General features: G+C 39.1%; 1 protein-coding gene across 1 annotated transcript in view; it reads right to left on the reverse strand.

Moving 5' to 3' along the window:
* The window catches only part of GRIA2 (glutamate ionotropic receptor AMPA type subunit 2), a 104,248-nt gene that overhangs the window by 31,431 nt on the left and 58,500 nt on the right, over window positions 1-14,317 (reverse strand). The window contains 4 exon segments of the mRNA XM_029076656.2: window positions 1,333-1,443; window positions 2,083-2,189; window positions 2,447-2,524; window positions 2,527-2,611. Coding sequence (XP_028932489.1) covers window positions 1,333-1,443; window positions 2,083-2,189; window positions 2,447-2,524; window positions 2,527-2,611 — 381 coding nt within the window.

Below are 14,317 nucleotides of genomic sequence, written 5' to 3' on the forward strand. Positions count from 1 at the left end.
CCCCTACTCCCCAATATCTCTTTCCATTTCTTTTGGTTCAGTGTGGATGGAGCATTGCATAATTGAATAAAGGCTATGTGCCTTTCGGTGTGTGTGCAGTGGCTCCCAGAGAAAAAATGGACTCAACATTTCTCACTGTCTCTATCACGGGAATCCTAAATTCTGCAATGGGACTGGGCCTTCAGGAACAGTGAGGATTGTGTTGGTGGTTAAATGGCAGTAAGTCATATGCTTACTCCCCCAACCAAAAACTTCTCTCTCTCTCAACTGTCAAATCAATTTTCTCTCCTTTCAGTTCTTACTGGAGAAAAGAAGCAAAAAAACCACCTAGAGCAAAACCCCTGATGCCTTGAATGGCATTGCTAACTATTTCAGGAGTGGTATAGGGCCGGTATAGTGATGTTTAAAAATAAAGAAATTTGGGTCTTTGGCTTAAAATAGAAAAAGAAATGAATTGGCTGCAGAGGCACCTGCTGAATAGAGCCTAAGATTACTATTGCATTTGGCTAGGGGTAGGCCGGCCAAAAAGCTACTTGAATATAAGACCTGTCCTGTTCTGAACAGCACATCTTTTGGGCCTCCAGAAAGGGACCCAGTGGTGAAAGTCAATGCCCCACAGTGTTCCACTGCAGATGCTATGAACAGGGGCTGAAAGTCAAACATTTTCTAATAGGAATCTCTGCCTCCACTGCCACCACAGGAAGAAGCGTTAAGGGCAACTGTGCCTGTGGGGAGCCTGGGCCTGGGGACTGTTTGGGTAGGGAAACTAGCCCAACTCAAGGGGCCATCACTGCTGCCCTAGCTGTACAGTTTTCCAACTAGAACACCCATTCTGGGACTTTTCTTTTTCTGGAGCTGAGCTCCAGCCTGGTCTCTTCTACATCTACACTGCTTCCCTTAGCTGTAGATTCACAATGGAAGCTTCAGAGAGACTGGAGTTTCTGCTTTAGATGATTCCATTTCAGAGTGAGAAAAGATTTATTTATCATTGTTTTTCACATTTAACTTGGGGAGTGATTCCTACTTGTTCCTTTTATCAGATGATGGCTAAGACTTTTTTTGGATAGGTTAGTGGAACCCCTCTCTTGGAGCCTGGTACCACTTGTTCTGGAAAAGCCCAAGTAATAGTAAATGTGGGATTAATAACAATAACAGTTCAATAACAAGATGAGAAGCAGCCATTTCAACTGTAACTAGAACTCAGGCTTGGGTATGTGTGCACTCACACATGCATACGTCTCTTCCCTCCAGGCACACACATAAACACACTCAGCCACACACAATTGCACACAACACACACATTCACACACCAAGAACATAAGGACTAATTACCAATATCGTGGTGACAACAACAGTCTTGTTCTCGAGCCCTGACGTGTCATTCCCAGAAGGGATTTCTGTGAGGGTCACAACCATTTTATCCACTTCACTCCAATATCCAATCTGAAAATAGTTCCAATAACACTAAAATTTCCATTTTCCAATATTGACATTGTCAAACTCTAAAATGCAGATACATTTAGCTAACTAGGCTTATGGAGAGATGTAGCAACTGTATAAATAAATGATAAAAAACTATTCAGAAATATGCACTAAAAGAGAAATTTCAAGGTGGACTTCCAAAAGAAGTAAAGGAAGCATGGCAATTCACCATCAAATTACACCAACTTACTTTTTGACATTCTGGATCACTAGCTAACAAGTCAGTGACTAATAGCTCTTTTCTTTCTTTTTTTTCTTTTTCTGAACAAAAAATCAAAGCAATTCATTCTACAGTTTTTGAACATCATCCGTAATTTCACAGTATTTACCAGCAATAAAATAAGGTCACTGTGGGCAGGAAATGTGTCTGTTATATTGTTATGTCGTACTCTCCTAAGTAGCCTGCATACATCAAACACTAAATATATACAGTTGATTGATAAGTGCATTTATATTCAGAAAAACGTTGTGAGTGCAATCAGACCATTAAAACATAACCATGAGAAAAGATGTCTTTGAGACCACTTTCTCAATGTGGAGCTGAATCACCTACCTTTCCAGAAGAAGAAAGCATTTAAGGAGGCTGAGGATTAAAATTACCTTCCGTGGTCCATTTGTTTTGAGCTCCATGATGTTAATTGTATAGTTAATTCTCTTTCCATTCTGGTCAAACTTTATATTTCCTGTTAATCCTTCCACCTGAACCTAAAGATAAATAAAGGATCACCATAAATTCAACAAGGCATATATCATATGCAAAAAGTGCCCCTAAAACAACCTCAATATACTTCTTTTTAATCTGTGTTATAGGTCTTTCTCCAAATCATAGAATCTTTGATATCAACTTTCCTGTGAATAGAAAGTAATAAACCAATCAGCCTACAGGGTGGCTGAAATATTATGAAAATGTTCACAGACAAAGTTTGCAAGTTACCACAGTGCTGTTCCAGAAATGCCTAACGCTGCTTTAGTGCCCTTTCTATTTCTACTCCTTGACCCCAGGGCACTGCTGGGTTTGCAAGGCAGTCTCCAGCATTGCCCGTCGGGAGATTTCAATCCTCTGCTTGCGCAGATTTCGGAATGCTTCTGTCATCACCTGAACAGCGTCGTAGGTCAGAGCAGATGTATACTGAAATGGATCAAAACACATCTCATTAGGAAAGGGAAACTTCTTGTGTACTTGTGTTCATTCAACAAGCCTTTGTGTATCGATGACCAGTTGACGCATGACTGATTTTGTTGAGAGTCTGAATGTGATGACCATCTCAAGACTGCCTGTCTCCCTTCTGGACTATAAGATCATTGTGAGCAGGGAAACATGTTACCAACTCAGTTGTTTTTTTTCTCCAAGAGCTTAGTACAGTGTTCTGCACCCAATAAGCACTCAATAAAAGTTCACTGTTGATTAACTTCCCTTCCTTCTCAACAACCTGAGGGAGGTGATAGGGGAGAAAGGGTTGGATTAAACAGTCATCCTCAATCCTGCTACATCTGCACAAATTCAAAACTGTGGATGGGCCCAATCTGATCCCACCAGTATAACAGTGGTATTTGTTAAGTGCTTGCTATGTGCTAAGCACTGTATTAAGCATCATTATAGATTCAAAATAATGAGGTCAGGCATAGTCCATGTCCCTTGTGGGTCTCACAGTCTAAGTAGGAGGGAGAACAGGTATTGAATCCCTGACTCATCTCTCTCATTTCAACCGCACGCTATTTAATATGTCATTAAATCCTGTTGGTTCAACCTTCCTAGCATTGCTAAAAATCCATCCTATCCTTTCCCTCCAAACTGCTACCATGTTAATCCAGTATTTATCCCATTCCTCCTTTTGATCCTGCTGCATCAACCTCATTGCTGACCTCCATGCCTACTGTCTCTTCTCACTCCAATCCATACTTCACTCTGTGCCCGGATCATTTTTCTACAAAAATGTTCAGTCCATGTTTCTCCACTCCTCAAGAACCTCCAGTGGTTACCCATCCACCATGACATCAAACAGAAATTCTTTACCATCAGCTTTAAGGCACACAATCACCTTGCCTCCTCCAAATTTACCTTCCTGATTTCCTATAACAATCCAGCCCCACACTATGCTCCTTTAATACCAATCTACTCACTGTACCTTGATCTCATCTATCTCACCACTGATGTCTCACTCACATCCTACTTCTGGCCTGGAACATCCTCTCTCTTCATATCCATCGGATGATCACTCTCCCCGCCTTCGAAGTCTTATTGAAGGAATATCTTCTCAAAGGAGTCTTCCACAGTTAGGACCTCTTTTTTTTCCACTCACTTCTGCATCTCTGTTGAACTTGGATTTGCCTCTCCCTCAACCCTGCACACTTTAGTTAGATATCCATAAATTATTTATTTATTTTGATGACAACCAGCAGAGACAGAATTAGAACCTAGCACTTATGATCCCCTGTGCTATCCACTAGCCATGTTGCCTCTCAGCTGCTTGGAATTGCCCAGGAAAGCTGGAGTAACACTAAGATGAATAACAGATGTATTAAACAGTACATGCATATGTGCTTTCAGATGCTTCTACCCAAAATAAACTAATTGCACCATGTATTAAACAGTATTGCATATCTGCTTTCAGTTGCTTCTACCCAAAATAAACTAATTGCTGAGTACCGCCAGGATTCCCCCCCGCCACATATACACCGCCCGCCCCCCCCCGACCGCCCCCTTTTAAAGTTACGTCAATCACTGGTGAAAAATCCCCAGCTCCTTCCCAGCACTGTTGCTGGTCTCCCTTTTTCAAGCAGCTTCCCCCCCATCCTCCCCCCCGCCTCCCCCCCGCCTCCCCCCCGGCTCCAGACCCCAAACTTGACTTCTTTCTCTCTTTCTGACTCTTTCCAGCCTTACCCCCAACCTCGAGTATTATTTTTCAAACAAATGAGCCCCTCATGCCCTCTGTTCAAGCTCTGTGCTACGGCTCCCAGCAATAACAGGATAGCAAAATGTTTCTCTGGAGAACAATGATACATACAGACCTCCTTATCGGAATAAGTGCTGGATTTCTTAAAATAAGTCTTCCTGACCCTTTTTGGAATTGAATCACTTATTTTTTAATGGTATCTGCTTAACACTCATCAAGCACTGTTCTGAGCACTTGGGCTAGATACAAGTTTATCAGTTTGGAAACACTGTACCAAATGGAGCTCACAATCTAAGTAGGAGGCAGAACAAATATTGAATTCCCATTTTACAGTTTAGGAAACTGAGGCACAGAAAGGTTAAGTGACTTGCCCAAGGTCACACAACAGGTAAGTGATGGAGAGATTAGAACCCAAAGTCCTCTGGACTCTAAGGCCCATGCTTTATCCACTGTCATGCTGTTTAGTTTTATCCATTAGACCATGCAATAGTTTTATTGTAATTTTGTCAAGCATACATGTACCCTACAACCAGTTCATAGATAATAAGATCCTTATAGTGACTGTGGATTTTCCAGGAATTAGAATAGAACTGAATAAAATAGAACAAGAAGATGTATTCTAGGCCCTAGAGCAGCTTACAATCCAGTAGAGAAGACACAAAATAATTTATAGATTAAAAGAAGAGGAAAGAAAATGGATATATAGATGAATAAGTGCTCAAAAAGTAGAATAAGTCAATGTGAATAGGAGTATGAGGAGTGGGTATGTGCTTGACTGTGGAGCTGGTGTAGTAAATCTAATATAGAGGTTAGTGGGGTGATTTGACCCCAGGGAGAAGATATATTAATAGAGGATGGCCTCCTGGAGATGATGTGACTTCAGAGGGGCTTTAAAGATTGGGAAAGTGTGGTCTTGCAGATTTAAAAGGGAAGAAGGGCAGAATCAGGCAGGTAGAGGCTGGAGACATGAGAATAAGGCAGTTAGTTTAAAAGAAATAAACATTTCAAGCTAAGGTATAGTGGGAGGAGAGAGTAGATTAGGATGTGATAGAGCCCAGGGAAGGACTTAAAACCCATAGTCAGGACTTTCTGCTTGATTTGGAGAGGAGTGCTTTTTGGTATGAAGAGGATTTGCAGAATGACATTTTAGAAAAAATGATCCGCAGTTCATACTGTCACTGAAGGCAAAGAGACCAGCGAGGAGGGTGATGCAGAAGTCAAATCAGGATGTGATAAGTGCCTGGATCACTTATAACAACTGCCATAAACAACATGATGCTCACCAAGCTTAGGATAGTTCCATTGCTTCTAAGAGGAAAGGGGAAAATGCTGCTCATTATATTACTCCCATTTTTCTAAAAGTATACCTTGTGCCATCATCTCAAGGTCAGGGTTGTTGAGTGGTTACTCTGTGCTGGGGTAGGATGGGAAGATAATTACTACCCATAGTTTTGTGCTCATATTCTAAGTAAGAGAGAGAATAGGTATTGAGTCCCCATTCTGCAGATGAAGAACTGAGGCATAGAAAAAGTAAGTGACTTACCCAAGCTCAAACAGGCAGATAAATGCCAGAGCCAGGATTTAAACCCAGGGCCTCTGACTCCCAGCCCTTATCTCATTTCACTAGACCACGCTGCTTCCCTAACACAGTAGACCCAGGCTGAGCTAAATCAGCTAGGGCAGCTAATTAGTTATAGGCTTAATTACTATCCCCTGAGAATAGACCTGACAGTTTCATAGAGCTGCAACCTAGGCAGAAGAACTTCAGTTTGGTCATTATTATCATTATTACCTAATGGCTACATAGCTGAAATAAGTTGGGCAGATAGAAGCATATCTTCCATGGATTTTTGCCCTATTAATTTAACTCTCATGGTGGTTTGTCACTCATTGTATTCCCATTAGACACATTATCTCCAGGCTGGGATTCTCAAGGTGAAATTTAAAAAATACATTTATTCAAGGAAAAGCAAATGACAGAGGCATTGAAATAGAACTATTCAGCATTAGCTAATGTGCTACAATAAGCCATTTCAGATTTAGATGTCTTGTCCCAAGATTATAAATTACTTTAATAATTAACCTTCATTCTTCATCATTCACATTTTTTCTCCTATAACTGCTTTGAAGAAGTACTGAGAAGATTTTTGCCAAATGGTTTGCCAAATGCATTTGTTGGAATTCCTTCAGATTTCATGAAAATATTTTAGGGGAAATTCAAAAATAACTCTAGCCCAAAGAGTGAGCCCTCATTGTTCTTAATCCACCCTTGTTGATTAGGTATGGCCAAAATGCACTGCTTTACTTGTGTGCAATTTACAGCAACACTGAAATTAGCTGAAGACCTGGGAAAAGTGATATGTGCATTTTACTCCAAAAACCTAAATTGCAGCACCAGAAGCTCAAATTGGAGGAGACCTCTGAAGTCTATCTTACCTAAGTCTGAAGGGTTTACAGAAGATAAACAAGGTGATGAAAGTAGAACTTTAAAAAAGAATTTGTTTTCTTTTCTTCTATTGCTTTTCCGTAAGCTCCTTGGAGCAAGGACCTGTGTCTACCAGGGTTTTTTTTTAATTGAACTCTCCCAATCTTAATACATTATTCTGCATACAGTAGGTGTTCAATAAATACAGTGATTTATTGACTGTTTACAGTGGAAGTGGTAGTTTCCCCAGCCACAACATGGTCTCAATAGGAATTATTGCAACTGGATTGTCTGAAATCAAGGTGAACCATTCTTCCTATCATCCCGAGTAAATGGAATAATTCTTCAGCTCTTTTTAAAGTGCAAAGCAATGTGATGATGGATTTAGGACCCTGAACTTTTCTATGGAGCGCTACAGTTCTTATTCACAGAGTCAGCACAATATGGGAGGAGGCTACTGGGAAATGTAGTACAGTTGTCTTGTCATATTGTTTCCAGAAAATAATAGCTCAAGTTCTACAAGTGTTTTCACTGTATGAGCTGCCATCATCTCTTTTTGTACTATCTAGGTTGGAGATATATTTTAGAGAGAGGCTAATGCACCAATTCTTTGTCCTCTGAAATTCTAGTGGACATAAACTAATGAAAATATACCTGGTTAAACATTATTCCTATTTGAAAGACAGAGGTATTGAGAAAATAAAAATTAGAAAGCGCTAAATAAGTAAAAAATAAAACCCAACACTACTGCTTTCCTCATATACTTAAACAGTCATCCAAATGACACTTTTCTTTAAAAGCTCTTAAGTTCCTCATTAGATTAGAACATTGCAAGGAGGAAATCTGCCTACTGTGCTACTTTACAAGCATTATGGAGAAAATGAGGAGAGAAACGGAGCATTTGTAATATTAAGTAGATACTGTTGTACTACTGATGGGAGACCGATTTATTGAGCAGACTACGTTGTGCGGAGAATCATACTAAAATGATTGGGAGAACATGATGAGCATTTGTATTCATGATCCTTACCTTCAAGGATATTTTACAAAACTATTGGGGGGAAGTCAATGAAATAAATTATAGGTAGGGAATAAAGTACTTAGAATATAAGGATTTGCATTTAAATGTTGGCGGAGGTGATAGATATTAAACTGATTAGGATATAGAAGGGTTCTGATGTGGGATGGGGGGATTAGCAACTGGAGAGATGTTGGACTAATTATCTTTTTTTGGAAGCCCCGTTGTGGTTAGGAAATGTTTTTACCAAACTCTGTAATATTGTATTTTCCAAAAGTGCTTAGTACAGTGTTCTGCACAGTAAAGTGCTTAAAAAATATAAATAATTGATTGGAATAGTCTGTTTACAACTCTGCTTCCACCCTCATTTTAGTGCTCACAAAGGCTTCTCTCCTAGTTGTAGCAAATCAGGCTGGTCTATCGATTGCTATGCCTTCATTCCTCGAGACTGTTTTACCAACCTGATGTTTTTTTCCTTTCTCCCTTCCTGGTTATTGTGTTTGCCCTCTAACAGTTATCCATTCAGCTGCTGCTTACATACAAAATAGCTATCAAATGTCTTTCCAAAAGGAAAGAGGTCAAATTGCTTGAACTATATAGATTATTTAGGAATATGGGAAGAATATTTAAACTAGGATAATCTGAATAAAAAGTGAAACAGCTAGTCACTTTACCACTAGAACAGTTCTAGACAAAGGTGGGACTTGAGAAACTTCCTCTCATCATGTTGCACCTTCCAAAGAGCTTTTTCCTTTCCCTCCCCATGTATGTCTCTAGCCAGTGGCCTAGTGGATAGATAGAGCATGGGCTTGGGAGTCAAAAGGACTGGGTTCTAATCCCAACTCTGCCACTTGTCTGCTGTGTGACTTTGGGAAAGTCACTTAACTTCTCTGTGCATCAGTTTTCTCATCTGTAAAATGGGATTAAGTCTGTGTGCCCCACATAGGACAGGCACTGTGTCCAACCTGAATAGCTCATATCTTCCCCAATGTGCCTGTCACATAGTAAGCATTTAACAAATAGTTTTAAAAAAAAATAAGCAAGAACTACCTAATATCTGTATATCTGAAAAGAGAAAGGTACAATATACCTTTTCAGAAAGATTTTCTTCAAAACGGGGACACATGAAAGTGGGAAGAAACAATTGCTTAAAAAGTGGCTTGTGATGATTTTGAAATAAGGTGAAATGCATTTCTGAGGATGTTGATGTCCTATCATATTTGAATTAGTTTCAATTTGTAATAATTTGTAGTTTCAATCACTTGCCATTTGAATATAAAAATGCATTAAAGGCACACCACCTTAAAACATTAATTGTATTATTATAAAGCAAAAAGTTTTTAAAGTTAGTTGATCTTTTTGTTTTTCACTTGGAACAGGTAAAAATGATGGAAATGAGCAGATTACTCAAGGGAAGAATTTCTATTTGTGTTTGGTAGAATGAATACATGCTTAGTCATTTTAGGTGCATATAACAGTTAGGACATGTCATCTATAAGATTAATTTCAAATAATAATTTGCACATTTGTATTTTTGCATTGTCTGACTAAAACTAAAGCATTATACTTATTCAATTGCCTGGGACCAAGAACTGCAATTTTAGGTGATAAGATCATTGTGTGAAATCAATTTTAAGCTCTTAAAAGACAAATTTAGATTCTGAGAAGAAAATAATGCATTGCCTATTTACACCTACAATTTCCTGGAAATAGAAAAAACCCAAACAACCTATTTTTCTCTATACATTCACAATTATTGGATGTTGCATTCCCAATGTCATCGGCATTTAACATCAGTAGAGGCTGGGTGGTCAGAAGCCCCGTCAGTCATCTGGAACATGGGGAATGGCAGAAGTCATCGAGTCCCACCCGGAACCAACGAGACTGAAAGTCATCCCTTCTAAACTATGATGACAGTTATCTTTATTTTAATGTATTTATTTAAACCAGTTTTTCACTCTCTCCCCATTACTCTTTAACCCTCCTCCCACTTAGATGTAAAGTCATTCTGGGTGAGGCATCATATTTGAAATGATCATGGCCATCTCCCCAGTCCTTAGAACAGTTTTTCACATTTTGTAATTGCTTTGTAAGTACTTCATCATCAAGATGGTAAGATTGTTTGCCCCAGAACTTAGTACTATATTTTACATTCAGAAGGTGCTTAATAAATTCTATTACTTCTAATACTATGACATTCTCTTCTCCAACAAGCCTTCCTAGATTAATTTCCCAGTACCCTATGCTGCATTAACCAATCACCCAACACTAACACTTGTGAATTTTTTTATATCCTCCCTTGCATCTTTAGCTGTGGTAATATTATTTATTAAGTGCAAAGAACTCTAGACTATGAGCTCACTGTGGATAAGGATTGTCTCTTTTTGCTGTACTGTAGTTTCCCAAGTGCTTAGTTCAGTGCTCTACACACAGTAAAAGCCCAATAAATACTAATGAATGAATGAATGAATGAACTGTACCAAGCACTGGAAAAAATGCCTTAGAATTAGGTGGGGATTATTCATTCATTCAATAATATTTATTGAGCACACTGTACTAAGTGCTTGGAATGTACAAGATATGCTCCCTTTCCCTTGAGGGGCTCACAATCTAAACTTGATTATATTTGTATCTCATTTTATGTTAGGTAGTTCAACCTCTCACGATAATATTTTTATGTTAATCTCCTTCATTAGAATGCAAACTCTTTAAGGGGAGGGAATGTGCACCCTCTTCATTCTGTACTTGCCAAATGCTTAGTACAGTGCTCTGCACCAAATAGGTGTTTTAATAAATTCTCCCTCCACTACTACCATTGTTTTTTATTATCATCATCATTATTGCCTTATGGTCAGAACATTCAATGTTCTCTCCGAATTCACTATCATCTATAGATGGCCACAGAACCACCTAGCTGGTATTCTTAAAAGTCCAACCTTAGTCTGGTTCTCCCACCATTGATTTTTCCTAAATGACAATGGATGGAGAGTAGCCTCTAAGCTTCAAATGACCCTTTTAGAGCCACCCACTGAAGGGAAATATCTGGGCTTGGTATTATTTTCATTTCAATTTTTAAGCATACGTAATTTAGAAAGAAGATAACCCTGAAATCGTTTTTCTAAACGTTAAAATGTAATCAAGCCTTAGAGTCGAGTCACAGATTACAATGGAAAGGCACAGTCATAATCATAAAAATACAAATCTGGGTTGAAAGAATTATGTAGCATACACAACTTCAATTCCATCCTTAGGTATTTATGTTCTACATATACATCCATTTACTTCTATATTCATTTTTTTTGATTGGCTGGTTAGATATTTCAATTTTATTTTATCATTCACTAAACTAGACACAAATTAATTTGACAAGAGCATGACAGCATAACGATTTCCGACTTTGCAAATAAAAGCCTCATCTCATCCTAGTGCTTATGTACTTTAAAACCCCTCAGATGGGTTTGGATATTTATATTGCTTTAGGGGAGCATTACAGAAGTGCAGGCCTATTTCCCATTCATATTACAAATCAACTCTCGAAGGAGAAATCAAGAAAAACCCTATTGTGGCATGTTTTATATTTATGCTGATTATTGTTGTTATCATTTTATGGCATTTTTTAAGTGTCTCCTATACGTCAAGTACTTTTCTAAGCACTAGGGTAGGTACAAGTCAATCAGATTGGACATAGTCCCTGTGCTATGTGGGTATCACAGTCTAAATAGAAGGGAGAACAGGTATTGAATCCCCATTTTATTGATGACCCATTTTACACAGAGAAGTTCAATACCTTGCCTAAGGACACACTGCAGGTAAGTTATCTGGCCCCCAAGTCCACACTTTTCACACTAGGCAACACTGCCTCCTATTATTCTGGTTTAAATGCATCCTTAGCTGAAATGTTTTTTTACTGAGCATCCCACTGAGGGTGATGGACAATTTTAAATGCTTGGGAAGCCCAACACAAGCACAAAGAGCATTCTCTGCTCTCAAGGAGGTTTCAGTCTAATGGGTTTTATTTTGAGTTTTCTTTTCCAAAATCCAATAATTAGCCCATTTAGGAGTTGTATGGATTCTGGCTATGAGGGAACATTTTGGTCAAGAAGAAGTATCTCAATAACTGAAAAGATGAATATGGATTTATAGCTAGATTGTGAAATCCTTGAGGCCAGGAATAGTGTCTCCTTATTTTACTCCCTCAAGAGCTTAATACAAGGCTCTGCTCAGAAAATCCTCTCAATAAATGCAACTGTTTGATGAGTAGAGATGTCAACTTACAACCAAGGAGTAGGCTTCCTGGTGCTAGAGTGGATAACACCGTAGCTTCCAAACAGACTATTGTTGAAGTAAGACATTGTATCTCCTATGTATTTCTTTGAAGAAATAGTTAAAGAAAAACATTTTGAGCAGTCAGCAGTTCATTTTATAAACTGCCTATATTGTATTGTTTTGAAGGAGATGAATGTGCCAACATGTATTTTCCAACTTATGTATTTGTGGCACATCAGATTAAGTCAATCATAATTCATTTTATCAAGAAATGAACCTCAGATTTCAATTTCCACAAGAACAACAGAACAGACGGAACATAAGCACCAGCAACAACAACAACCAGCTAACAATCCTGGAGGGTAGTCCACAGGGATATGCATATCTGTTTGACCAAAGCTCCTATTCTCCTTCAAGAATTATAGTTAAATACTGTCATTCAGGGCTAATCACCTTTATTTCTTACCCATGGCTTTTCCACTCTATTGCATATCCACATAATGGCACTGTAGTAAAGACTTTGTTCAATGAATATTGAATCATATTCAGCATGTTAAGGTCAGTATCTCTTGGTTTCTAAGTTAGACTCCTCAGTAACTCTTTCACGTTAAAATATGTTGCCTTGTAACACTACCTGCATTGAAGCAGTAACTCACTAGCACTGTAAGGCCTGAAAGAATGATTGCAGCTTAATCAGTTGTGAGACTTCTGGCAGTTAGAAAATCTGGCTCCACAAGTTTACTAGTCTTTAAAGGATCAAGGTACTGGCTGAGCCTTAAGTTCCACTGAGTTGGGGTAACAGAGTATCAGTGAAAGGAAAAAGCGGCTTGTAAATTCCAGTGTAGAAACAGAGATGAGAGCTTGTTGATGAGGCTAATATTTATTTCAAATGTGGACAAGCCCCAGATTTGAGAGAATCCATTTTTCAGATTTGGAGACTCCTTTCATCTCCAGCACACACTGCTCCTCTCTTCCAATTATCTTTTGCATTCTGTCTCCAGTCTCCTAGCCATTTTGGCCTTAAAGACAGGACAGGGTCAGGGACCTAAGGCCCTAGAGAAAGTACTCCCTTTTGCCATCTTCAAGGTTGCTGAATATTGACAGTGGGCAGCCCAAATGACCTATCAATCAATTGTATTCATTGAGCACTTACTGAGTGCTAAGCGATTGTGAGAGTATAACAGAGGTGATAGGTTCCCTGACCACAGTGAGCTCACCTACATCTATCGATATAGGATTCTGTAACAACAATAACAAAAAGAAATCTAGAAACATTTAACCAATACAGGCAAATTTCTTGACATCCAGAGTCTGCCTGCCATCAGGAACAGTATTTATGAAGCTCTAGACAGGAAGCTCCTTGTGAACGGGGAACATGTCTACCAAATCTGTTATTTGTACTTTTCCAAGTGCTTAGTGCAGGGTCTGCACAAAAGTGTTCAGTAAATATGATTGACTGATATACTGTGTGCAGAATGGTGTGCTTGGTGATTGAGAAATCTACTAAAGAGCTAAAAGGCAGGATACCTGTCTGCAAGGACCTTAGAGATAAAATGGGGAATTAACAGATGCAAACTGAACATTTCTACCCTATTCTCATGGGAGTTTATCTGCTCTCAAGACTGGGGTTCTTGTTTCCTACTCAACTGCTGTGTCCTCTCAGGTCCTGGAGTCCCAATCTAGCATCCGCACCTCTGGAGAAACCCAGTAGCTGGGTTTCCTTCTGGTGAGAACCCATTCTCAACCAGAACTGATGCCTTTCCCCCCACTCAACTCCTGCATCCTTCCAGGAGATGGGAAGGTGCCATTCCGCTGGAAAATCGAACAGTTAAACCCTGGATAAAGTTCCTGCCAGGCAAGTGTCCTTGCTAGATCAGGAGCAATCTCCCACTATTGAACAGTGACATAAGATAAGAACGATTGTTTCTTTGTAAATACTATGTTTTCTCTTGTAATTTTCTCCAGTGCCTAATATAGTGCTCTGTACAAATCCAGGCCAAATCCAAGGGCCTCGACTTCATTGTCCTTAACCTCTCAAATCTCTTTGACACTGTCTACCCCCCATTCTTCCAAACATTATCCAACCTCAGCTCCACTGACACTATTCTCTCCTTGTTCTCCTCTAGTCTGTGAGCCCATTGTTGGATAAGGATTGTCTCTATTTGTCGCTGAATTGTACTTTCCAAGTGCTTAGTACAGTGCTCTGCACACAGTGAGCGCTCAATAAATACA

The sequence above is a fragment of the Ornithorhynchus anatinus genome, chromosome 12 (genome assembly GCF_004115215.2).
Source record: "Ornithorhynchus anatinus isolate Pmale09 chromosome 12, mOrnAna1.pri.v4, whole genome shotgun sequence".
NCBI classification, from domain to species: Eukaryota; Metazoa; Chordata; class Mammalia; order Monotremata; family Ornithorhynchidae; genus Ornithorhynchus; species Ornithorhynchus anatinus.